The sequence below is a fragment of the Asterias rubens genome, chromosome 16 (assembly GCF_902459465.1).
Source record: "Asterias rubens chromosome 16, eAstRub1.3, whole genome shotgun sequence".
Classification (NCBI taxonomy): domain Eukaryota; kingdom Metazoa; phylum Echinodermata; class Asteroidea; order Forcipulatida; family Asteriidae; genus Asterias; species Asterias rubens.
In genome coordinates, this window is record NC_047077.1 from 13,085,770 (window position 1) to 13,111,840 (window position 26,071).

The 26,071-nt window shown below is 36.0% G+C and overlaps 1 protein-coding gene across 1 annotated transcript; it reads right to left on the reverse strand.

Moving 5' to 3' along the window:
- Window positions 1-1,999: 1,999 nt before the first annotated feature.
- Window positions 2,000-24,924, reverse strand: LOC117300599. The gene is made up of 18 exons (XM_033784260.1): window positions 24,863-24,924; window positions 21,207-21,383; window positions 16,688-16,756; window positions 16,377-16,448; window positions 16,062-16,133; window positions 15,771-15,839; window positions 15,349-15,420; window positions 14,646-14,717; window positions 14,295-14,366; window positions 13,945-14,016; window positions 13,004-13,075; window positions 12,696-12,767; window positions 12,417-12,488; window positions 11,799-11,870; window positions 6,008-6,073; window positions 5,155-5,223; window positions 3,178-3,246; window positions 2,000-2,111 (listed from the first exon to the last, which is right to left on the reverse strand). The coding sequence occupies exons 2-18, from the start codon at window positions 21,370-21,372 to the stop codon at window positions 2,041-2,043; spliced, it is 1,299 nt and encodes a 432-aa protein (XP_033640151.1). The 5' UTR covers window positions 21,373-21,383; window positions 24,863-24,924; the 3' UTR covers window positions 2,000-2,040.
- Window positions 24,925-26,071: the final 1,147 nt, after the last annotated feature.

Below are 26,071 nucleotides of genomic sequence, written 5' to 3' on the forward strand. Positions count from 1 at the left end.
GTTTACCGAAAGGGTGTATGTACTTTTTGTAGGAAAAAAACCCCATAATTTCCCCAGATTTACACAACACAATTAGAAGATAATGATAGTAGAAAGCTTCCCTGAAAACATTACTTGCCGAGGTGCTGTATTTTTTGAGAAATGAGTAAAACAATGTCATTAAAATAATTTTCGTCTCATGAGACGAAAATTATTTTCGTAATTTACAAAACGTATTTTCATGACATTGTTTTACTCATTTCTCAAAAACTACAGCACCTCAGTGAGTAATATTAGAAGGGAAGCTTTCCACTATCATTATCTTCAAACCCCTTTAGTTTAATGTAAATCTATGGACATTTTGAAAAAAGTCCAAATCCTTTAAGTTTTTAATAACTTCTAAGGAGTCATAAGACTATAGTCCTAAGTAAGGACCATATTTGCGAAATCGACCCCGGTCATATGGGGCCGGGTATCCAGGTCATTTCTGACTCGGGAGTTTGTAGATTTTGCGGGGTTGACAGAAGGGGAGAAGATTGGGCACAACAAGTTTGCACATTGTTTTAAAATTATTGTTTCCCATATAATTTTTTATTTAAGTCTTTAAAATATTTGAATAAGATTACATTGACTTTTTGTTTCACTTTGTCTAAACAATGATAGTTGTCTTTAGTTTATGTCTAGTCATTAATTTTGAACTATTTGTAAGCTCTAATATTATGGTGCGACGTTTCAACGCTTTCAGCACATTTGACACATTCAAGGTCTAAATACTGTTTTTATTAATAATTTTTAACATGTTTTATTTTATACAGTTTAATAAGAATTTTCAAAACTACAACTACGTTACGTGTAAGGCACTATTGTGCACATTAGTTCAAAACAAACGTGGATTGAGAATTAATTAAATGTTTACCAAAACAAAACCAGATCAATCTTCTGCAAAAATACCGTCGCTCAATAAAACTACTAAAACAAGAATATTGATTATGACGTTCAAAAAGAAAAAGAGGAGCCAGTCAAGATGAGGACACTATCTGCAGATATAAGGCAATGTCCGATGAATGTGATACTTTTACAAACTCTAGGTGGCAGCAGACTTACCAGGTAAATTCACTGTTTTTGAAAATGTGGGCATGCTCAGCTAGAACAACGTGAACAATGGAAATTTGCCTGGTAAGCCTGCTGCCACCTAGCGTTCAAAAGTATCCACTGGTAGACACGGCTACGGCTACGACTACGGTATGGCGACTATGGCTACTGCTTGACCGCCGCGTCATCGTTCATTAAAGTACAGTATATAATGATGAAGTACGGTGAATGTCGTGTTAAAGGCAGTATACACTATTTTGTAATTCCTCAAATAATTATTAGTATAAAACATTACTTGGCAACTAGTAATGGGGAGAGGTTGACAGTATAACATATTGGGAGAAACGGCTCCATCTGAAGTAACGTAGTTTTCGAGAAAGAAGTAGTTCTCCACGAATTTGATTTCGAGACCTCAGAACCTAATTCTGGGGTCTCGAAGCACACAACTTTGTCTGTCAAGTTTTTTTTCTTTCTTGTTGCTTCTATTATTATCTCGCAACTTCGACGACCAAATGAGCTATAATTTTCACAGGTTTGTTATTTTAAGCATTTGTTGAGATACACCAAGTGAGAAAACTGGTCTTTGACAATTAACAATAGTGGCCATGTGTCTAAAGTACGATACATCATCATGATAAAGTACGTTGTATCACGCTAAACTAATGGCATATCATGAGCATACCTTTAGCGGAATCCTTAGCAGTAGCTGTAGCCGCAGATTAAGATGATACGGGAATACTTGAACAAAGATTCTTAGAAAACGCACGCATTTCAGTTTTGAAGATGACATTATGAAACTTCGAAAGGTAAATGAACAATCAAATCTGGAACAGCTGGCATCAGTGTATCCGTTAAATGTATCTGGGTTCGTATAATAATATGTGTGACAAAGTCCTATTTACAATCGGGTTACTAAAGGGGTGCACGAAAACCATCAAAGGGTCTATGTCGTCTAGTACCTGTACGTCCTTACACTACTCTACCTAGCTTGACGTCGAGCGGGTCGGAGAGGATTAGCACCGGGAAACGTATCCCATCACCTGAAATTATTCAAACAAAACATAACATTATTATAAACTTATTGATATATAGTGGATGACTTTTGGAACACAAAGTGGCAATATTTACTGGGTAAAATCTATTTATCACGTTAAATGTGCGCATGCTCAGAAGTACGTGGGCAGTGTAACTATACCTGGTAAGTCTGCTGCCAGCTAGCGTTCAAAAGTCTCCAATTTAATTTAAGCAACCGTGTGGTTGTTATGTTAAACCTCAACACAATAAATTAACTCGCTTCTGATTAGAGGTATGGACGATGTTTTACGTTTTTGTATTTATTTGTGTTTTAGTCCATACTAAACATTAACCGTGTTTAAGAAACAAACACAACTGGTAGCACTTATAGACCCTGGACCCTTTTGGTAATTGTCAAAGACCAGTTTTCTCACTTTGTGTATCTCAACAAATGCATAACATAAAAGACTTGTAACAATTTGAACTCAATTGGTCATCGAAGTTGTTAGAAAAAAGGGGGGGGGGAACTATCCTTGCCACCCTTGTCACGCTTTAAGAGTGTTTGAATTCGAGACCTCAGCTGAGGTCTCGAATTCAATTCAAATCAATTATTATTATTTATTTTTTTCAAAAACTATATTACTTCAGAGGGAGCTGTTCTCACAATGTTACATACAATCAACAGCTAAATCCATTGCTTGTTAGAGATCATTAGTTTTTAATTCCAACAATTGTTTAAAGTAATTACCAAAAGTATCCAGTGCATTGAGTATTTAATCCAACAGCTTTGTATAATGTTCAACCCCCCCTACATAACTTCTCTTTTAGTAATGTAGACTTTTTACGCACCAACTCACAAAATGCCCGGTCGGTCTGTAATGGTTTTTGCCATTCTCACAGCGGCAACTTATTTGGCTCTATACTGAATAATAACAAACGTCCTCCATGTTCGAGACGGTAAATTCGATTTCACGGTGTATCAAGAAAGGAAACAGATAGCCGGCCACAGGTCGGAAAATCTAGGCTATTGAAATCTAGGTTTGTTCATAAAGACCTTGTTAGACTCGGAGCTCAGGTTCCGTCTAATCTTACCTCCATCTCTCTTGTCGTCTCTCTTGTCGTTGGTGAAGAAACTAGGGCTCAGTGATCCGGTGTCGAATTCTGAGGGAGAGATGAAGTAATGGTTTCATAATAAATGGTTATAATGCATTTTGTGGAATGAATGACATCAGGGAAAGGCAGTGAGGGAATGGGAGGTACCGTTCCATTTAGGGTTTAGGAAGTCGTTTTGCAGGCTTATGATAGCAAAGTCGGGCAGAGTACAGTTATCGCTTAATGTTTCAGCAAAAGGTTGACCTCTGAGGTAAAGTAGTTTTTTTAGAAAGAGGTAAATTGTTACTTAAATATTTTACAGGTTTCAGGCCTGTAGTCTTTTAATGTAAGGCATCTGAAAGCACAAATTTGTTTAAAGAATTTTTTTAAAGGATTAAACTTACAGGGTTTGAAGATAATGATAGTGGAAAGCTTCCCTTCAAATAAATACTTACTGAGGTGCTGTAGTTTTTGAGAAATGAGTAAAACAATGTCATGAAAAGTCACCTGGAAGTGGTATTTTTTCAAAATAAAGCTTTTGTCACTAATATATGTGTTTTGATGAGTGGAATGTGAATAAACAGTTAACTAAGGTTTTAAACAATCAGTTCTTATGTTATTTACAAATTTAAGAGTAGACCCCGACCCGAGAGAGCGCTGTTCGTGACGTCAATCGAGGCAGACTTTGCCTGTAATGCGTTGAGTAAACACAATTGCAAAGTACATGTACGGACCAAGTCGTGAGTTTGTACGTTTACACAAAAAAACATTTTTTTTCCCGGCAATGCCGACCAGGTGTATTGCTGCTGAATGCAGAAAAACACTTTTTGAAATGTACCAACTCACGACTTGGACGTACATGTACTTTGCACGTGTGTTTACTATACGCATTGCAGACAAAGTCTGCCTCGATTGACGTCACAAAAGGGGTAGGCGGAGTCAGCCCCCAAACAACTTTATATATTTTTTAAACATATAATTCGTGACAAACAATTACTAAAAAAATTGTTTTATTATTCGTATATACGCATATACTCTTATGTTTGAAAGAAAAAAAAAAAATATTTCCAGGTGACTTTGGTCTCATGAGACGAAACATATTTTCATGACATTGTTTTACTCGTTTCCCCAAAACCACAGCACCTCAGCACGTACTATTTTCAGGGAAGCTTTCTACTATCATTATCTTCAAACTGTGTAAGTTTAGTGTAAATCTGTGGCATTGTGTTTTTTGTCCTACAAAAGTTACATACACCCTTTAACAAGGGTGTTTTCTCTTTAGTTTTTCTCTTGCAACTTTGATGACCATTTGAGTCAAAACTTTCACAGATGTGTAATTTAACAGCTGATGCTCTAGTCACCCACTCCAGTCTTTGTATTTTTTATTCATCCAACCCTAACTTCTATCTTATATAGACCATGAGAACATTGTTTACAATAAGTGTGACCTTGTACATTCTTTGAATATTCTGGCAGGCACAATACGGAAAGTTTACATTTTGTGTCATAATTTCCACATAAATCCAAGAATTATGAAAGTAAAAGCTGGACAGGTTTTGAGATGTGCCCCCTTTCATCATATCAAAAATTGATAAGAATTAGACAGTGCAATCTCCATAGAATGTATTATTTTATGATGTCTTCCATTAGGCTGTGTACAAATCGTGCCTGCAGGAAGTCCAGGCTCTGTGGCTATTTTGTAAACATGTCACAGGTCACATCGCCAATAGCATGTACTTTGCCTGCCCAATCACTGCATCATTATGACGTAGTTGTTGATAGAGAGCTCATGAAGGTTTTTTAATGTAATGAGTTGTTTCTTTATTAACCATTATATTCCTTGCTTCTAACCATCTGTGGTGATCGTAATAGATAATATTATGAGCTTATAACCAGTCAGCTTTCACATGTTTACAAAATAACTTTCATTTTTTTTTTCTCAGATATCTAAATCAATATTTGTAAAATTGTTCCTACCATTGTTCTTCCTGCTAAGTAGGTCAAATGCAGGGATTCCAGTCAGTGTTGCTCGCTTTTCCTCCTCATCTAGAACAACAAATAAAAACGATAAACAAAAGAATAATAATAATAATAATAAACCAATTAATAAATTTAATAAAAATACATCCGGTTTGACCAGACAACTTAAACTAGTGGATAAAGAACTATATCAGGTAGTTCTGAAAAACTTCGAGAAATATCGGTAGATGGTAACATAACTTTGTAGCAGCAATGTCTTGGAGTCATGTCGCAAGTGGGATTTTACGGTCAGTAGTTTGCCAAGACTAACAGCTGAGGTTGTCTTTAAATATATTATGGGGACGTATAATTTAATCAGTTAATCTGGCAGTTAACATTGAATATTGTTTTAAGTAAATGAAGAAGAATGTTACTATACTGCGAGGAGGTATACGGGCTTTTCCCGAAATTGTTGTATATTGGAAAATATCGATGAAGGGATTGAGCTAAGTTTATTTACGATCCCGGGTTACTCAAATAATGTGTTACGAGTAATTGGGAGAGGTTCGATAGTATAAAACATTCTGAGAAACGGCTTTCTCTGACGTAGTTTTCGAGAAAGTAGTAATTTTCCACACAACTTCAGATGCATAACTATAATATAGACTTCAGGCCTGAAGTCTTTAAACATTCGAGGGAGCCGTTTCTCTCAATGTTTTAAACCATCAACAGCTCTCCATTGCTCATTACCAAGTAAGTTGTAATGCTAACCATTGGTTTAAGGAATTAACAAAAGTGTCAAGAGCATTGGAATACAGAGGACATGAGAGGACACAATGCGAAGTGACAACAACAAGCATGTATTACTAACCTTTTGCTCGTTTGCCAACCATGTCAAATGCTGAAATACCAGTTAACATCGCACGCTTTGCCTGGTCTGGAAAGAAAAACATTCAAAACATACACAAGTTAAAACTTGTTGTTACTCTTTGTGGACAGACGTACCCCCCTACTGTGTTTTTTTGTTCTGTCCCGCGACTTTTTTTTCCCCAAACGACATTGCAATATTTGTTTTCCTCTGCCCTTTCCGTCAACATTACGTCATAATGAAATTGGCATGCTCTTTTACCAAATCATTGCAATGCCGTTTGGGGGGGGGGGGGCAGAAGAAAAGAAAAAAAATAGCGGCCCGGTGACCAGTCTTTTTTCTTGATTATTTCCTCCATTTTGTTTATTTTAAAAGGTGTTCAGGGGCAACTCCATGGGGGCAGCGGGCCATTAACCCCCCCCCCCAAGGCAAATAATAATAATAACACATATCTGTTAGGGATGTAACATTAACTTTGGTTTATTGGGACACAAGTAATTTCTGCTTATCTGTTCAACGGGACAGACTTTATTTTAGACATACACAATAGTTACAAGTTGTACAGGGGCTGTCAAGGTTAAAACAAAAGTATAAAAACTGCCATCAAAAGATGTGTAAAACCAGACCCCTGCCAACGATAAAAATATAATTATACAATATAATAGTCACGGGCGTAGTCACTATGACGTCAAATTGATAGAAAAAGGGGGATAGCTATTTCCATGACTCCATTTGTAACCAATCAGATTAGAGGATTCTATACATGAAGTATATAATAAATACCCCCCCACCCCCAGCTAATTACATTGCAATCACTTGACAGGTGATCACTTTCATATTTGATCAAGCAAAGCAACATGTGGGGGTAGTCGTGACCCGTCAAAGTCAGCCATATTCCTGGAATCTGTCATGTCATTGTAATAATTCATTGATAAATGAAAAAAATGATTAGCCAGCTGTTGCAAACTGCTCATCAACCAAAATGACCTACAGGTATATGAATGCCACAAAAAAAAAAGCGTCGAAACGTCAGGCATTCAATTATGGTTTTGCAACTGATTAATAGTATAATATAAACACCACGCCTACTACACATTTTTATAAAGTCATAACAGGTATTTTGCATCCAATGAAAGAGCATTAATAAACAAACAAACAAACAATTGCCCGGCTGTCTTATAAAGCTGCTCAATAGGTTCATATAAGCTGCTTTAAGATACGGGACATGTTTGATAATAACTGTCAAAACCAGTGCTATCACTTGGCAGGTGTAACCCAACATAATATGCATAACAAAACAATTCTGTGGACATTCTGACTCAATTGTTCATCGAAGCTGCACGGGAATGATGAAATAAAAAACACCCCCATTGTACAAATGGGCGTACTCGTTACAAAAGAAGTTTTAATGTTAAAATTAGCCAAGATTGTCCACTGCAGTTAACCAGCAACAAAGGAGGCAGTGTTCCATTCAAATTATTACTTTTAGTTTACTATTATCGTCTGAAGTAATTTCAACCCACTGTTTTTCTCAAACACCATGATTAGGTCACGCTAAAATGTATACATAAATATTTTTGTCTTTTGTGTTTGTTTGTATGTTATTAATTTACCGTCTTTGTATTAAAGGCAGTGGACACTATCGGTAATTACTCAAAATAATTATTATCATAAAACCTTTCTTGATTACGAGTAATGTGGAGAGGTCGATAGTATAAAATATTGTGCGAAACAGCTCCCTCTGAAGTGACGTAGTTTTTGAGAAAGAAGTCATTTTCCACGAATTTGATTTTGAGACCTCAGATTTAGAACTTGAGGTCTTGAAATCAAGCACCTGGAAGCACACAACTTCGTGTGACCATGGTGCGACAAGGGTGTTTTTCTTTCATTAATATCTCGCAACTTCGACGACCGATTGAGCTCAAATTTTCACAGGATTGTTATTTTATGCATATGTTGAGATACACCAACTGTGAAGACTAGTCTTTGACGATTACCAATAGTGTCCACTGAATTTAACTCCCCTAGCTCTCTGTATCTGCTATATAATAGCAGTATTTATTGGATCTTGTTTTATTGATGTAAGTTGTTACTGATGTTTGTTGTTGAATAAACAGAGTTGCATAACTCCACATCAAGAGAACACAAAATAATAAAGTTGAGCCGTGAATAAAGACATCACACGGCTTAGCTGACTTGGGGTCTCTGCGCCGAATAATCTATTGTTTTCGTCGGGTGATACAATTAAACATTCAAAACAAAAGTATGTTTAAATAAGTATTATATACTGGAATTATACAAGGTGTTTCACCAGTTCAATGTTTGTTGATTACATGTTTTAAGCACAAAATAGTACGGCCAACATCCCTGAATGAATCCATTAATATTGGCAGATGAATTGATGATCCGGCGTTTCTGGTATTGTTGATTTCAAACATCACAATAATGACCTTGCCAATGTGCGTCAGTTACATGGTGAAGCCCCGTTATTGTTGCGCAGTATGTCGCATATAGTTTGTTCTGGGTAAACGCAACCATGTTTCCCTTATGGTTTAAGTTTAATTTATACTTCTGCTTTTTGTTGACGTGCCCCACAGTATAGTTTAGTCGAGCTTTGTAGTAGCACTATGTGTACACCTCTTTTGAGGGTGTTGGTTATGTAGAAGAACCGGTGTTTGACAACTCAACGTTTTGATCAGTATGCTCCTATCATATTCTTCTCCTGACGACCAGAGCATATAACTGATCGAAACGTAGAGTTGTCAACCACCGGCTCTTCTACTATAACAACCCTACTCAGAAGCTTTACACATGGTGCTACCGTAAACCGCACCTGACTATACTCCCACCATGCCAAGTTTAAAATCTTACCCACAGTACACGTAAATCCAACACTAAACTTATAATAGAGTAATGATCACCCAGTCACGTGGTGAAGTCAGATGCTTTGAGGCGAAGATCCAATTGGCGCGATATCATTGGATGGGGCAGTCTCACGTGGTCTTTCCCCACGTGCCTGGTTTAGCGTTAAAACAGTTTATCATCAGTGCCTTTTTTAAATGCTGATGTATAGTCACAAGTATCCAAATCTACGGTACAGTCTGTGTTATTTTGTTGATGGCGCACACAGAACTGTTGAACACATATTCTCAATGGGCATCCCTGTGTGAATTTGAAATGTAGTCCGCGGACAATCAGCATTCAGTTTCAAAAAGTGGCCATTTCAAAACTTCCAAGGCTTTTTTCTTTTAAGTTGGGTTGTATTTATTTAATGGAAGGAACACTTAGGCCTTTTTATATATTGATTGTATTTGTTTATTTATTTACTGAGTTTGTATTCTTATTCTTATTATATTTATGTATTTGAATGTGCATTTTAAGCGCACGTTTTTATTTTTAAGCACAGCCAGTTGTCTTTAGAAGTAATGTGTCGGTCAGCCATTAAAAAATAAAATAAACAAATAAATAAAATGGTCTATTCTTTTCATTTGTTTTCAAAAAGGACGCTAAACATTTATTTGTATTTTGTTTCCCTTAACTATATCACAAGGCTATAATAGTACGATATTAACCAATTTTGTCTGTCAACCCAAATAAAACCCCACCTCGGGGTTATTCCCTACAAAATTCGTTAGGATATGTATCATGGGTATCATCCACTAGGAGCCTGGCTGGTAGAACAGAGTGCACTACCCTCCCAACTTTTTACGAAAGAATTATGGTTAAATGCCTTGCTCAATGGCACAAGTGCATAACCCGTATCAAACCACCACTCTGCTGCTTACAGTCCGATATGCCAAAATACATTGAATGCATGAATATATGAATGAATTATTCTTGGTTGCAATTCAAACTCAGTGGAAAACAAAAAGCATTAACAATTAGACGGGCCAAGCCTCATTGCCTACGGTTTATTGTACTATACGTATTTTTTTCTGTGGTTGTTGTTATCGTTTGCTGTTTAACAGGGCATATTTTAACCCTTTGTTAAATGAGCTTGACTTTTTCGATGATCGGGAACAATGGAAAACAAAACCAAATGCACCTATAAGCACCATTGACTACGTTTAATACTACTATTATGTTCTAAATATTAATTGATCTGAAGTTATATTTTTGTTTTCTTTTTTGACGATTTGCTGTAGTTTTTAAAAAAGACCTTGAATGTGTCAAATATCAGGTAAAGAAAACAGCTTAAAAACGCACTTATATGATAAGGATCAGTGACTACATTTACTATACGTACTTCTATTGTAATATTAATTTGTAAGCTTTTTACTATATATCGCTCTACTGTATTTTACTTTTTTTAACTTGCTGTTAAAAAAAAAAGCACTTATCGAAACAAGTGCCTTTTACTCCACTCATCCATCAACCAATGAAAACATCAATAAATAAATACATCAATTAATAAATACATCGACAACGGGCCCAGAAATGAGAAAGCGGTTTTATGCTTATAATTATAGTGCGCTGTTTGAACTGTGGCGCTTAACTGTTAGATTAAGCTTTGGTGGCTATTTCTGTCTAGTTTTTACGTTTGGCTGTTTTTTTTTACTGTTTCAACACGTGTAAAAGCATTGGAAACCTTTGGTAACTGCCAAAGATAAGTTTTCCTCACTTAGTGTATCTCAGCATAAGTATACATGAACAGCCCTGTGCAAATTTCCGGTTCAATTTGTCAACGACGTTACAAGAAACTAACGAAAGAAACAAAACCTCGTTGCACAGCTTTCTGTGCTTTCAGATGCATACAAATGGCTTAAACGTTTCATATTGTCAACATCTTCCCATTAATTACTCTTTCCACAATTAATTTACATGCTCACAATTATCAACAGTGTCCGAAGCCTTTAAAAAAAAAACTCACTGTAGATATAAACAAATCTATTAAAAAAAAAAAAAACTGTGTGCTAGTGGTAATGCTGATAAAGTGTAATCTTTTCGCAATAACCAGTTTTAATTCTACCCATGCCAAACAGGTCAATTGTTTTATAGCTGTACATCAGTGTCTGTATTAATGACTTTTTTTGTAAAAAAAATACATGAAGTTATTTAAAATGAAACTTAACGTCCAGCTTTAACAGGTAAACAGCATGAATTTCAACATAAATGAGGAACCTCAAACAGTCGTTGTATAGTTTGTGTTTCAATGAAACAGTGGTTGACAAGTGTATGTTTGAATGACAATGGTGTACTTATTTTGATACAAATTGATCCATTGGTGGAAAACGTTAGGACAATTCGATTACTGAACAACAGTGTTGAAAATTGCATTCGTGACAATTAGTCACTCTTTAGGAAATTAAATTACGTTTTACGTTAGCCTGTTTTCAGTAAAGGACGAGCAAAGGTTTCATGGGGCGCATAGCTATCAGGAATTAAATTTGTTGATGAATAGCTCGAAAAGTAAAATGATAATTCGCTTTAGAATATCACTGCCTTTTTCTACCAGCCACAAATATTTTAATGTTGTTCGTGAAACCGTCTTTAAAATAAATTCAAATTGAACAAAGAAAACAATACTAAATTGACCTTTGGATTAAGATGCCGGCGCTCAGATAACTGAGCTACCCAGTCCTATGTTGGAATGTCTATTTTCGTTTGCGTTTTCGTTTCTCCCCGTCTTCCATACAATACCGTCAATGTGGTTGGCCACGTTTCTATTTGCCTCTTCTTTCCCCTCTTTTTTAGCAACACCCTGTTAATTTTCCTTTTTATTTGACTTACTATTTTTATGAGATAATGTTTTCAATTGTAACTAAAAGTGAACATAAATAAACAACGAACTCACCATTGCTTCGTTTTCCCATCAGATCGAATGGCGCAATGCCGGTAAACTTCTGTCTCTTTGATTTTTCTTCTTCTAAAAACACAAACAAAAATAAGCAAACAACGGTTTAGAAGAAATACTTTTTTTTGTTTTTGCTTCGACAAGTGTGTGTCTTTCGTCGTTTCGATTCCCGTCGTTTCAATCCTGCTTTTTGTCTCCAAAATGTTTAAGAATTTAGTCATTTATTTTCTCTTCAGATTTTCAAAAGAAAACATGGACAACACTTTCGATTCAAATTCAATTTGTCTTAAGTCGAGTAACTCACCATCACTTCGTTTTCCCATCAGATCAAATGGTGCAATGCCGGTAAACCTCTGTCTCTTCGATTTGTCTTCTTCTACAAACAAACATGAAATAAACAAACAACGTAAAAAGAAATAAAGACATTGTTATACTTGGTTTTGCTTGCTTCGACAAGTTTGTGTCTTCCGGTGTTTGTTTTGATTCCCGTCGTTTCAGTCCTGCTTTTTCCAAAAAGAAATAAGGAAATAATTATGTATTTTTTTTTTCCGATTTTGAAAGAGAACTCGGACTACACTTTCGATTCAAAATCAATTTTGTTTAAGTCGAGTAACTCACCATCGCTTCGTTTGCCCATCAGATCAAAGGGTGCAATGCCGGTAAACCTCTGTCTCTTCGATTTTTCTTCTTCTAAAAACACACAAGAAAATAAGCAAATAAATGGTTTAGAACAAAAAAATGTTTGTTTTTTTTCGTCGTTCGATTCCCGTCGTTTCAATCCTGCTTTTTGTCTCCAAAATATTTAAGAAGTAAGTAATTTTTTTTTCAAATTTTGAAAGAAAACACGGACAACACTTTCGATTCAATTTCAGATTTATCTTAGGTCGAGTAACTCACCATCGCTTCGTTTTCCCATCAGATCAAATGGTGCAATGCCGGTAAACTTCTGCCTCTTCGATATGGCTTCTTCTGCAAACAAACATAAAATAAACAAACAACGTAAGAAGAAATAAAGACATTGTTACAATTGGTTTTGCTTGCTTTGACAAGTTTGTGTCTTCCGGTGTTTGTTTTTATTCCCGTCGTTTCAGTCCTGCTTTTTTGAAAAAGAAATAAGGAAATATGCCATATGATTTTGAAAGAGAACATAATTATGGACTAACTTTCGATTAAAAATCAATTTTGTCTTAAGTCGAGTAACTCACCATCACTTCGTTTTCCCATCAGATCAAATGGTGCAATGCCGGTAAACCTCTGCCGCTTAGACTTGTCTTCTTCTAAGAAAAAATAACAACAGATAGGCAAGCAACATGATTAGAAAAACTGGAATGTATTTGCAATCACTTTGACTTAATTGTATTGTTTTTTCCGACTTCTCAGTCTCGCTTTCTAAAAACAAACAGTGTTGAATATTTTGACTTTTCCTCTTTAAAGGGTCTATGTAACTTTTGTAAGAAAAAAACCACAATGCCCACAGATTTACACTAAACTTACACAGTTTGAAGATAATGATAGTAGAAAGCTTCCCTGAAAATATTACGTGCTGAGGTGCTGTAGTTCTTTTGGGAAATGAGTAAAACAATGTTATGAAAATAATTTTCGTCTCATGAGACGAAAATTATTTTAATCATTTACAAACGTATTTTCATGACATTGTTTTACTCATTTCTCAAAAACTACAGCACCTCAGTAAGTAATATTTGAAGGGAAGCTTTCCACTATCATTATCTTCAGTTTAATGTAAATCTATGGACATTTTGAAAAAGTACCCAAATCTTTGGACACTATTGGTAATTACTCAAAAGTAATTATTAGCATAAAACCTTACATGGTGATGAGTAATGGGAAGAGGTTGATGGTATAAAACATTGTGAGAAACGACTCCCTCTGAAGTGACATAGTTTTCGAGAAAGAAGTAATTTTCCACGAATTTAATTTCGAGACCTCAGATTTAGAATTTGAGGTCCGTAAAGCCAACCATCTAAACGCACACAACTTCGTGTGACAAGGGTGTTTTTTTTTTTTTGGCTTTAAGATTCTTCTTTCTGAAGTAAACATAGAAAGCTTCAGAAGAATACACGAGGAATATTTAAAGTAAGGCCAAGTAAATGTAGTTTATTATTTGTTTCTCATGAATCTAACTCACCATCGCTTCGTTTTCCCATCAGATCAAATGGTGCAATGCCGGTAAACCTCTGCCGCTTGGATTTGTCTTCTTCTGTAAAAAACAAATAAAAACTACAGAAAGTACAGAATTTACCTAATTTCGATTTGACTTTAGCTTTCCGTTTCCCCCCGTCTTTTTAGCCCCACCTTGTTGAAACAAAGTATTTAATAGATGGATTTTTCCGAATTTAAAAAAAATAAAAAATAAACGTCAGAAGAAAAACATGAATGTTGTTTCTTGTCCTTTTTAATCCTGCTTTTTCCAAAATATAGAATAACAAACTAAATTTGTCTCTAAAAAAAGCTTATGACTAAACTTTCGTAACTCACCATCACTTCGTTTTCCCATCAGATCAAATGGTGCAATGCCGGTAAACCTCTGCCGCTTTGATTTGTCTTCTTCTGTAAAAAACAAATAAAAACTACAGAAAGTACAGAAATTACCTAATTTCGATTTGACTTTAGCTTTCCGTTTCCCCCCGTCTTTTTAGCCACACCTTGTTAAAAACAAAGTATTTAATAGATGGATTTTTCCGAATTTAAAAAAATAAAAAATAAACGTAAGAAGAAAAACATGAATGTTGTTTCTTGTCCTTTTTAATCCTGCTTTTTCCAAAATATAGAATAACAAACTAAATTTGTCTCCAAAAATAAGCTTATGACTAAACTTTCGTAACTCACCATCACTTCGTTTTCCCATCAGATCAAATGGTGCAATGCCGGTAAACCTCTGCCGCTTTGATTTGTCTTCTTCTAAAAACAAATAAAAACAAACAACGTAAAAACTAAGAAGAAAGTACAGATATTTACATTAATTCGATTTGACTTTAGTTTTCCGTTTTTTTTTTCCCCGTCTGTTTAAGTCCTACCTTGTTCAAACAAAGTATTTAATAAATGGATTTTTCCGAACAAAAAAAAATAAATAAAAAATAAACATAAGAAGAAATACATGAATGTTGTTTCTCGTCCTTTTCAATCCTGCTTTTCCCAAAATACAAGAGAACAAACTAAGTTTGTCTTTAAACAAACTTGTCTAAACTTTAAAGAGAGCATGGACTAAACTTTCGTGCCAAATTCAATTTATCTTAAGTCGATTTGTCTTCTTCTGTAAAAAACAAATAAAAACTACAGAAAGTACAGAAATTACCTAATTTCGATTTGACTTTAGCTTTCCGTTTCCCCCCGTCTTTTTAGCCACACCTTGTTAAAAACAAAGTATTTAATAGATGGATTTTTCCGAATTTAAAAAAATAAAAAATAAACGTAAGAAGAAAAACATGAATGTTGTTTCTTGTCCTTTTTAATCCTGCTTTTTCCAAAATATAGAATAACAAACTAAATTTGTCTCCAAAAATAAGCTTATGACTAAACTTTCGTAACTCACCATCACTTCGTTTTCCCATCAGATCAAATGGTGCAATGCCGGTAAACCTCTGCCGCTTTGATTTGTCTTCTTCTAAAAACAAATAAAAACAAACAACGTAAAAACTAAGAAGAAAGTACAGATATTTACATTAATTCGATTTGACTTTAGTTTTCCGTTTTTTTTTCCCCCGTCTGTTTAAGTCCTACCTTGTTCAAACAAAGTATTTAATAAATGGATTTTTCCGAACAAAAAAAAATAAATAAAAAATAAACATAAGAAGAAATACATGAATGTTGTTTCTCGTCCTTTTCAATCCTGCTTTTCCCAAAATACAAGAGAACAAACTAAGTTTGTCTTTAAACAAACTTGTCTAAACTTTAAAGAGAGCATGGACTAAACTTTCGTGCCAAATTCAATTTATCTTAAGTCGAGTAACTCACCATCACTTCGTTTTCCCATCAGATCAAATGGTGCAATGCCGGTAAACTTCTGCCGCTTGGATTTGTCTTCTAAAAAACACAGAAAATAAGCAAACAACATAAGAACAAATTCATTAAATTTGGCTTTAACTAGTTTGTGTCTGCCGGTGTCCGTTGGTTGTTTAAATTCCCTTTTTTTTTTTTCAAAAGAAAATAAGAAGTTAGTAATTTTTTCTATTCTGATTTTGAAAAAAAGACCATGGACTACACTGTCGTTCCGTAATCAATTTTGTCTTAAGTCGAGTAACTCACCATCACTTCGTTTTCCCATCAGATCAAATGGTGCAATGCCGGTAAACCTCTGCCGCTTGGACTTGTCTTCTTCTAAAGACACAAACAAAAATAAGCAAACATTGTATAAGAAGAAGTTCGTTAAATTTGGCTTTAACTAGTTTGTGTCTGTCGGTGTCCGTTGTTAATTGCCTTCGTTTCAATTCTTGTTTTTTTTTTTTTTTTTTTTTTTTTCAAAAGAAGTTTAGAAGTAAGTAAATTTGTTTCTGTTTTTGAAAGAGAACATGGACTACACTGTCGTTCCGTAATCAATTTTTCTTAAGTCGAGTAACTCACCATCAGTTCGTTTTCCCATCAGATCAAATGGTGCAATGCCGGTAAACCTCTGCCGCTTTGATTTGTCTTCTTCTAAAAACACAAACAAAAATAAGCAAACATTGTATAAGAAGAAGTTCGTTAAATTTGGCTTTAACTAGTTTGTGTCTGTCGGTGTCCGTTGTTAATTGCCTTCGTTTCAATTCTGTTTTTTTTTTTTTTTTTCTTTTCAAAAGAAGTTTAGAAGTAAGTAAATTTGTTTCTGTTTTTGAAAGAGAACATGGACTACACTGTCGTTCCGTAATCAATTTTTCTTAAGTCGAGTAACTCACCATCAGTTCGTTTTCCCATCAGATCAAATGGTGCAATGCCGGTAAACCTCTGCCGCTTGACTTTGTCATCTTATTAACAAAAAAAGTAGAACAGTGAAATAACGTAATTGATAAGGAAATTGTTCATCTCTGTTTTTGTTTTTGTTTTTGTTTTCTTGACGGGGTTATAGCTATTTTGAGTAAAGATGTACCATCATAACGACCCTGTATACTGGTAATTGTCAAATCCAGTAGTCTTACTTGGTGTATCTCAACATTTATGCACAAAATAACAAACCAGTGAAAAATTAACCTCAATTGGTCGTCGATGTTGCGAGATAATAATCGAAGAAATAACACCCATGTCACACGAAGTTGTGTGCTTTCAGATTCTTGATTCCGTAACCTCAACATCTATTTCTGAGGTCTCAAAATCAAATACAAATAATTTGTAAAAAACTACTTCTTTACTATACGTTACTTCAGAGGGAGCTGTTTCTCACAATGTTTTATATTACCAACAGCTCTCCATTGACCGTTACCAAGTAAGTTTTTATGCTAACAATTATTTTGAGTAATTACCATAGTGTACGTGATATGCCCCAAGGCTTACGTTCCGATTGCTCCCATGCCGAGGCGCTGTAAAACACGCTTCCGTTGCGCGGACTCTCTGAATGAGAATCTTACGTCCCCTTTTTCATAATTATTAACAGTTTTTACCCGCAGTCTGTATACAAAGTCTCTTTTGTCAAATATTCATGAATAATTGTAACCAACAATTAGACAATTTTGTTTAGTAGTTTATTTTTAATTTATTTTTTTATACGGCTGGAAGTAAAACTATCTCCGAAAGTCACGTGGGTTATCCGAACCAAAAAAGTGGTTCGGATAACCCACGTGACCTTCGTTTTATGAAAAATGCGTTAAAACGGCCAAATTTGATGGATCTTTCAGCAACTATTCTTCTCCATTCCTGGAAGATCTTTAGAATTGACACGTGCGTTGCATTTTGAGCGCGCAGACAAACATGCCCCTTGAACATGTCATTAATTACCGTGAAAGAAAAGTTGTGTAAAGATTTGTAAGCACTATTGGTAATTACCCCAAATAATTGTTAGCATAAATAGTTATTTGTTAACAGGAATGGAGAGTGTAACCATCGTGAGAAACGGCTCCCTCTGAAGTGACGTAGTGTTTGAGACTTCAGGCATCTCAAAGCACTCACATTTTTGCACCAAGGGTGTTTTATATCTATATTATTTTGCAACTTCGATGACAAATCGAGCCAAATTTCACAGATTAGTTATTGTATGCATAATATGTTGGGAATGGGATACAACAAAGGAAAATTGTCCCTTAAAGGCAGTGGACACTATTGGTAATTACTCAAACTAATTATTAGCATAAAACCTTTCTTGGTGACGAGTAATGGGGAGAGGTTGATGGTACAAAACATTGTGAGAAACGGCTCCCTCTCAAGTGCCATAGTTTCCGAGAAAGGAGTAATTTTCCACGAATTTGATTTCGAGACCTCAAATTTAGAAGTGTCAACCATCTAAACGCACACAACTTCGTGTGACAAGGGTGTTTTTTTTTCTTTCATTATCTCGCAAGTTCGATGACCGATTGAGCTCAAATTTTCACACGTTTGTTATTTTATGCATGTTGAAATACACTAACTCTGAAGGCTAGTCTTTGACAATTACCAATAGTGTCCACTGCCTTTAAATAATTTCATTACCAAAGGTACCACGTGCCTTTACATATGCTTCTCTTTCTGTTTTTTTCTCAGAAAACCGTACTGCAAACAACTCTGCAATTTATGATAATACATTATTGCTGCCAATCAACTTTCAAACCCCAAGGGACACTCTCTAAATGTAAAAGAGTGAAAAACACCACCCTTTACGTTTCGAGCTGTCCGTTATATGGCTCCTCAAAAAGAGTGGTGGTTATTTCACTCTTTTAGAGGGGTTTCACTCCAGGTCAGAGTTTTATTTTGGTTGTTGAGGGTTTTTAGTTCATTCTATGGTTTTTATTTGACATTGTTGTCCCTTCCTCTTATCGCTGCGGTGTTTTGTTGTGGGTGTAGTTTTTTGTTTTCAATAGTCTGGTTTTGCTTGTGTTTTAATGTTTTCTTGTGTGTGATTTTAAAAATGTTTCAGTGCAATCATTGTATAATTATATTTTTATCGTTGGCAGGGGTCTGGTTTACACATCTTTTGATGACAGTTTTTATACGTTTGTTTTAACCTTGACAGCCCCTGTACAACTTGTAACTATTGTGTATAATGTCTAAAGATTTAAAATAAAATAAAATAAAATAAAAATTAATAAAAAATCACTCAAAAAGGTCAAAAAATCACTCGAAAAAGAGTTGACCTTCATATAGACCATGGGTTGATCGCTAGAATTGTTCAAAACCGTAACCCCAACTTTTGGACCACGCAATTTTTATATGTAGGTATGAAATAAAATACAGAAGATCCATTACTTGCCGTTGCTTGGCGAAAATTCTGCACCAAACAATTACTGCGACAAAAAGTGATGTAAAAATCATCGGAAGCCTGCGATGTGGGTGACGTCATTTGAAGCATTATTGTGTTTCGTTCCCACACTGTACCATTTAACATACAGTGTATTTCTTCAAACCGCTGAATAAAAATATGCCGATTTACAGGCTCGTTCGAAGAAATTATAAGTTATCACACAAGCGCAAGTGGAATACTAAGAATTCGATCATTTGACAATAAAATGTTGGTACCATAGATATACGCCACTCTTAATACTTATGCATGAGGTACGTCACAATGCTAAGTCAAATCGAGGCGATGGGCGCAGCCACTGCAAGTGATGGGGAAGTGCGCCCATAGCCTCATTCTGGGTAAGTATTATGACGTCATGCATAAGTATTAAGAGAGGCGTATAGCCTCATTTTGGGTAGGAATTGTGACGTCATGCATAAGTATTAAAGGAGTTGGGTACTTTTTCAAAATGTCCATAGATTAACATTAAACTTACAGGGTTTGAAGATAATGATAGTGGAAAGCTTCCCTTCAAATATTACTTACTGAGGTGCTGTAGTTTTTGAGAAATGAGTAAAACAATGTCATGAAAATATGTTTGTAAATGATTAACATAATGTTCGTCTCATGAGACGAAAACTATTTTCATGACATTGTTTTACTAATTTCTCCAAAACTACAGCACCTCAGCCTGTAATATTTTCAGGGAAGCTTTCTACTATCATTATCTTCAAACTGTGTAAGTTTAGTGTAAATCTGTGGACATTGTGTTTTTGGTCCTACAAAAGTTACATAGACCCTTTAAGAGAGGCGTATTGAAGAGAATAACAAGATCGGCCGCGCGTACATACACGGGTTCTGGCACGGGGCCGCCTTTGCCTATCTCCCATGTACATTTTCTGTGCGTTGTCGCCAGCACGTGACTTTTTGCCGTCAGCACGTGACATTTAGCGCGTCAAAGGCCTATCTCCCGTCTAGTCTGGTCCCCTGACCAAAGATTCCTTGACGTCTCTTGTTAAAAATTCGACAGAGCCTAGTCGGAGATTTTTGGGTCTGGGAACCAGACTATCTCCCGTCCCGTGTTCATTTTTCGCGCGTCTTCTTTCGGACGTGAAATTTTTAATCGCGTCCATGGCGAACAACAACTTTTTCTACACAGGCAATGGCGCGTATGTACGCGCGGCCGATCTAGTTATTTTAATTCTATATCTATGGTTGACACACACGCACGTCGTAGCAACGAAAAACAAATGGCATTGTACTTGATGTTCAATCAATAAAAAAACATGGATTTTCGTTGTAGGCCTATGCATGTTTATCGGAAAGAAAAGGGGAAAATTGACATCGTTCACATTAAACACTTGGAAAAGGGTCTTGCACTGCCGTGAACGATGGGTAAATAGTCCCAGTGAATACAGACGTTATCAAAAAAAAAACTGTTTTTTTTTGACCAAAAATGACCCCAAAATTGGTTTGTTCACGAACTGTGCAGTTTTAGAGCTTAGCAACAACCAAATTCGGATTCAGTACCATTGAAAACCCTTGTGCGTCAAATTTCATGCAGTGCAGAGATGGGGACCACGAAACCCCCAAAACATGCCCCTTATTAATACCCATCCCAGGGCTCTTCAAAGAATGCTTTATCACTATTTTACATTAAGAGAGCACCAGCTCTATTGAATATGCCCAATTTCATAGCGCTGCTTAGCGGCCGATTTTGTGCTTACTTTGCAATTTCTATTTCATATCGCTGCTAACCGTAAGCACACGAAAAGGCATGCTAAACTTCCGGTGCTTACCGCACGAAAAAAATGACGTCGCAATACAAACCCACGGTAAACACGCAATATTGCCGCCCAATTTTTCTGCTAACCTGTGAAATACGCTAAGGCTTAAGCATTTTTTTCCGCTACAGTAAGCACGCAAGTTTGCTTACCGTGAAGCAGCGCAATGAAATTGGGCCCTGGATGGAAATATTAAAACACACATTTCCAAACTTTGTACAAAAGGCCTACCTTTTAAAGGGTTGTATTCAAACTGCTCTGTGTCTCTTATTGGCCAATCAACGATAGCCTTACTGCTGTCCTCTTTCACCTTGTCCAATGGCGCAGCAGAACACAAACCGAGGATTACGCTCAACACCAGCAAACTAATTAGAGCTAAACAATTGGTCACAGCCATTTTCGAAACGCCTGCTGGAAAAAAGTAACATTAACAAACTTTAAATTTGTATGACGTACCAGGAAGAAAAAAACAAAACAATTTATACTCATTTAAAGACAGTGGAAACTATTGGTAGTTGTCAAAGAACAGTCTTCTCACTTGGTGTATCTCAACATATGCTTAAAATAACAAACCTGTGAAATTTTGAGCTTGATTGGTCGTCGGAGTTGCGAGATAACTATGGAAGAAAAAAACACCCTTGTCACACGAAATTGTGTGCTTTCAGATGCTCGATTTCGATACCTCAAATTCTAAACTTCAGGTCTCGAAATCAAATTCGTGGGAAATTACTTCTTTCTCGAGAACTACGTCACTTCAGAGTGAGCCGTTTCTCACAAAGTTTTATACTATCAACCTCTCCCCATTACTCGTTACTAAATGAGGTTTTATTTTGATAATTATTTTGAGTAATTACCAATAGTGTCCACTGCCTTTAAATTCAAGAACATTTCTCCCATACACTTTAAAAACTGGGGTGTTAAAATTGACTCAATTGATATCAAAAAGAATCGACATTTACACCACAGGGTGTTACAATTAGACTAAATTATGTCAAAACAACTACACTGGTGTTATTCAAAGAATTTGGGTATATTTTTGAAACACAACAAAAATATGTCGACATATTAACATTAAACTATCACAGTTTGAAGATAATGATAGAAGAAAGCGTATCTTCAAATATTGGTTGCTGTGGTGCTGTAGTTTTTGAGAAATGAGTAAAACATTGTCATGAAAATACGTTTTTACATGCTGAAATAATTGTCGTCTCATGATCACTGAGACGAAAACTATGTTCATGGCATTGTTTTACCAAATTTTCGAAAACCACAGCACCTCAGCAACTAATATTTTCAGGGAAGCTTTCTACCATCATCAAACGGATAAGTTAAGTGTAAATCTGTAGACATTGTGTTTTTTGGCCAACAAAAAATACATAGACCCTTTTAAAACAATGATGTCAATTGGGATTCGAGTGGGTGTATTTATGTGTGCAACTTATACACCGTGGTGTCGAATCAACAATGATACTTCACGGGGGCAACGAAGGCGATTGCCCCCATGCCCCTTGGTTATTGCAATTCTGCCTTGAAATGATCTATCATATCATTTCCATTTCCTCAGGGTGCCCTTTACCACGATGAAAAAGCATTTATGCCCTTGCCCGTTCAAAAACCAAGCATAATGGCTTGACAATGATATATTTGATTGTAATCGTTATCAATTGGTTGGTTTTAGCTATCAAGTAGACAAGTTCCAGCTGGCTTTATTGGTTTGAAGTTTGGTGTCAATGACTAGTATACCATGATGCATGGCGTGACATGGCCAAGCCGTCTATCCAAGCTCTGGCATTGGCAGCATCAGTATATGGGTTCGAATCCCGGTCAAGACAGTTGTGCCTATGAGCAAGGCACTTAATCTTTATGCTTCATCATAAAAATGGGAAGGTATTGCATTTTGGTTTACAGACCTGGGGTGGATTTCACAAAGGTAGTCCTAACTTAGGAGAAGTCCCAGGCAATAATAAGAGATTGGACTGGTCCTAAGTTAGGACCAGTAACCCATCATAACTTAGGACTGGTCCTATCTCTTAGCATCGCCTAGGACTAGTCCTAAGTTAGGACTACCTTTGTGAAATCCACCCCAGGTTAACATTTCATAAAACCTGAAAACGTGCCGAGCACTGACCAGTATTGCCAGAAACAGGTTACTAACCAAAATTAGTTTACACTGTTGTGACTGGTTGCCCAACTCAATGTTTGCTAAGAAAGCAGTTTTTTCTGCTTAACAGTATGATGAAACTGTGCCCAGGTTCCTAGTGGATGACACTAATTCCTATCTGTACGGAATTCGAACGTGCCCCTGGTAACAGTTGATTATGGTATTCAGCCAAAATACAGTTGAGTGTAGCCCTGACCTTGAAGTGGACCTCGGCCTTGTGATGTTAGGCGATTTATCATAAAATACTTGATACAAAACAAAATTGTAGTACACAATCTACTGAACAGTTTCATATAAACGGGCACAATTTAAAATGAAAACGATTTTTTTTCTAGAGTGTTCATACAATATCAACACTCAGAGTTGTGTCTACTAAAAGGATTTGTGTACACAAAACACAATGTCCACAGATTTACATTAAACTTACACCGTTTGAAGATAATGATAGTAGAAAACTTGCCTTAAAAGTGTTGTAGTTTTTGAGAAATGAGTAAAACAATGTCATGATAATATGTTTTTACAAGTTAAAATAACTTTCGTCTCATGATCAGTGAGACGAAAATTATTTTCATGACATTGTTTTACTCATTTCTCAAAAACTACAGCACCTCAGCAACTAATATTTTCGGGGAAGCTTTATACTATCATTATCTACAAACTGCGTAAGTTTGTGTAAATCTGTAGACCTTGTGTTTTTTTTGTCCTACAAAAAGTACAAAGACCCTTTAAAGACACTAAACACTAATGGTAATTGTCAAGGACCAGTCTTCGCAATATTGGTGTATCTCAACATAATGGGTTCGAATCCCACCCGAGTAACATGCATGTGATATTTTTTTCACAGGACTCGAGAAAGTGCTGAGTATACAGTGCTCACACACATCGGTGTATGGGTAAAACAAATATATATATATATATATATAATATTCTTTATCCCCGATGCAAATTTAATATCTATTATATCGTTGCGGTACCCGCTGCCAAAACATAGGATTTGAACTGCCTCTAGCTGCCGGGCAACCTCGGTAGTCTAGTTGGTAAGACACTGCTCTAGAATTGCAAGGGTCGTGGGTCTGAATCCCACCCGAGTAACATGCATGTGATATTTTTTCCACAGGACTCGGGAAAGTGATGAGTATACAGTGCTAACACACATCGGTGTATGGGTAAAAAAAAAATATAATAATAATAATAACAATAATACTCAACATAATGCATAAAATAACAAACCTGTGACAATTTCAGCTCAATTTGTCGTCGAAGTTTGCGAGGTAATAATGAAAGAAAAATCACCCTTGTCACTCGAAGTTGTGTGCTTTCAGATGCTTGATATGACTTCGAGACCTCAAACTCTTATTTTGAGGTCTCAAAATCAAATTTGTGGAAAATACTTCTAAACTACGTTACTTCAGAGGGAGCCGTTTCTCACAATGTTTTATACTATATCATCCTCTCCCCATTAGTCGTTACCAAGTAAGGTTTTATGCTAATTAATGATTTTGTCCACTGCCTTCAAAAGTACGTCAGATAATACACAACGCTGTTACAAACGTAAAATGTGACATGAAAGGTACTCTTCCTTGATGAATATAACCACATTCTAAAAGAAGAAAACATGTTTCGAAAATTCATAGGTAACGTCGGCAATGTTGTTGTCTCTTTAAAAGTTCGTCATATTCCCAACGTTCTTACAAATTTAAATTGTGAAGTTATGTAAGGTACTTACTTTGCTTTACCACGATGGTAGAAACCAGTGTTAAATCAACCCAAATTATCTGCGCCCGATCGGTGGAACATCCACGCACTTAATGTGATGTATTGTCTGCGTATAATTATACATAATATCAATCTCTTATTTGTATGGAAAAAAGCTCCAGGAGCTAGCCGGCCAATTGTGCCCACGATGCGTGACGAGAATTTGTCATTATTTTTAGAACTTTGTGTGTTCTTCTAATTAACCTTATAGCTATATAAAACACATTCGGGGGAGTTTATTGCGGCTAGACGGCTTATTGCGCGAACATTGCGTCAATAATCATACATCAAGCGATGTAAATAGGGTCATAAAAATGGCATGTGCAATCATTCGTACTGTTAGGTTCACATTGTAGTCGTTTTTGTCACCGTTATGCTCAATTAGCTGAGGTTTGCCGCAGCAACACGTGTCATCTCTTTCAGTAGTGTTTGTTCTGAGAAGAAGTGGTGGTTGACAACCCAACATTATGCCGTTTTACAGACAAAGGCATCAAAAGTTACATAACAAGTCAAACAATGTGGAAGTTTCAGCTGACATAGGCATTCGTTATTTCCGCAAAGTAAAAATATTTGTAACCAATTAGGTGCCTATAGTATGGTTTTGGTCTTTTTTTGTTTAACACAAAACATAATGTCGACAGGTTAACATTAAACTTACTCATTGAAGATAAATATTACTTACTGAGGTGCTGTAGTTTTTGAAAAATTAGTGAATTTAAATGATTTCTTACTGGCATTAGAATCCACTAATAAGTGTCAAACTGTTACATTCACTTGCCAACAAAAACACTGATGGAAATAAGGTGTTTGTGTTATTTTTGGTAACACCATAACCCATATTTTGTTTTCTGTATTATTATTATTTTTTTTTTTTATGCAAGTCGCCTGACACACAAGGCCTTAAGGCCACTTCAAGGTGTGGGCTACCATTATTTTTTTCCAGAGGCCATTGCCACCTACTCCCAGGGCTCAAACAGGGTTACCCATTTTACAGTCCATACGAATGTAGGCTTGGGTATCATCAATTCGAAGCCTGGTCGGTAGAGCACAGAGCACTACCTCCCCAATTGTATGTAGCAAGTGTCACGACCGGGATCCGAACCCACACCCTGCTGATCAAACACCAGTGCTTGAATTCGGTGCTCTTAACCGCTCGGCCATGACACTGCCACGATTGCAA

Excerpts from the sequence above, each read along its gene's own strand:
- LOC117300599 (XM_033784260.1), bottom strand. The coding sequence starts at position 21,372 with ATGGCTGTGACCAATTGTTTAGCTCTAATTAGTTTGCTGGTGTTGAGC. Across the intron at positions 16,134-16,376 it reads GATGGGAAAACGAACTGATG|AAGAAGACAAGTCCAAGCGG; the intron begins GTGAGTTACTCG and ends TTGTGTCTTTAG. Across the intron at positions 14,017-14,294 it reads GATGGGAAAACGAAGTGATG|AAGAAGACAAATCCAAGCGG; the intron begins GTGAGTTACGAA and ends TGTTTTTTACAG.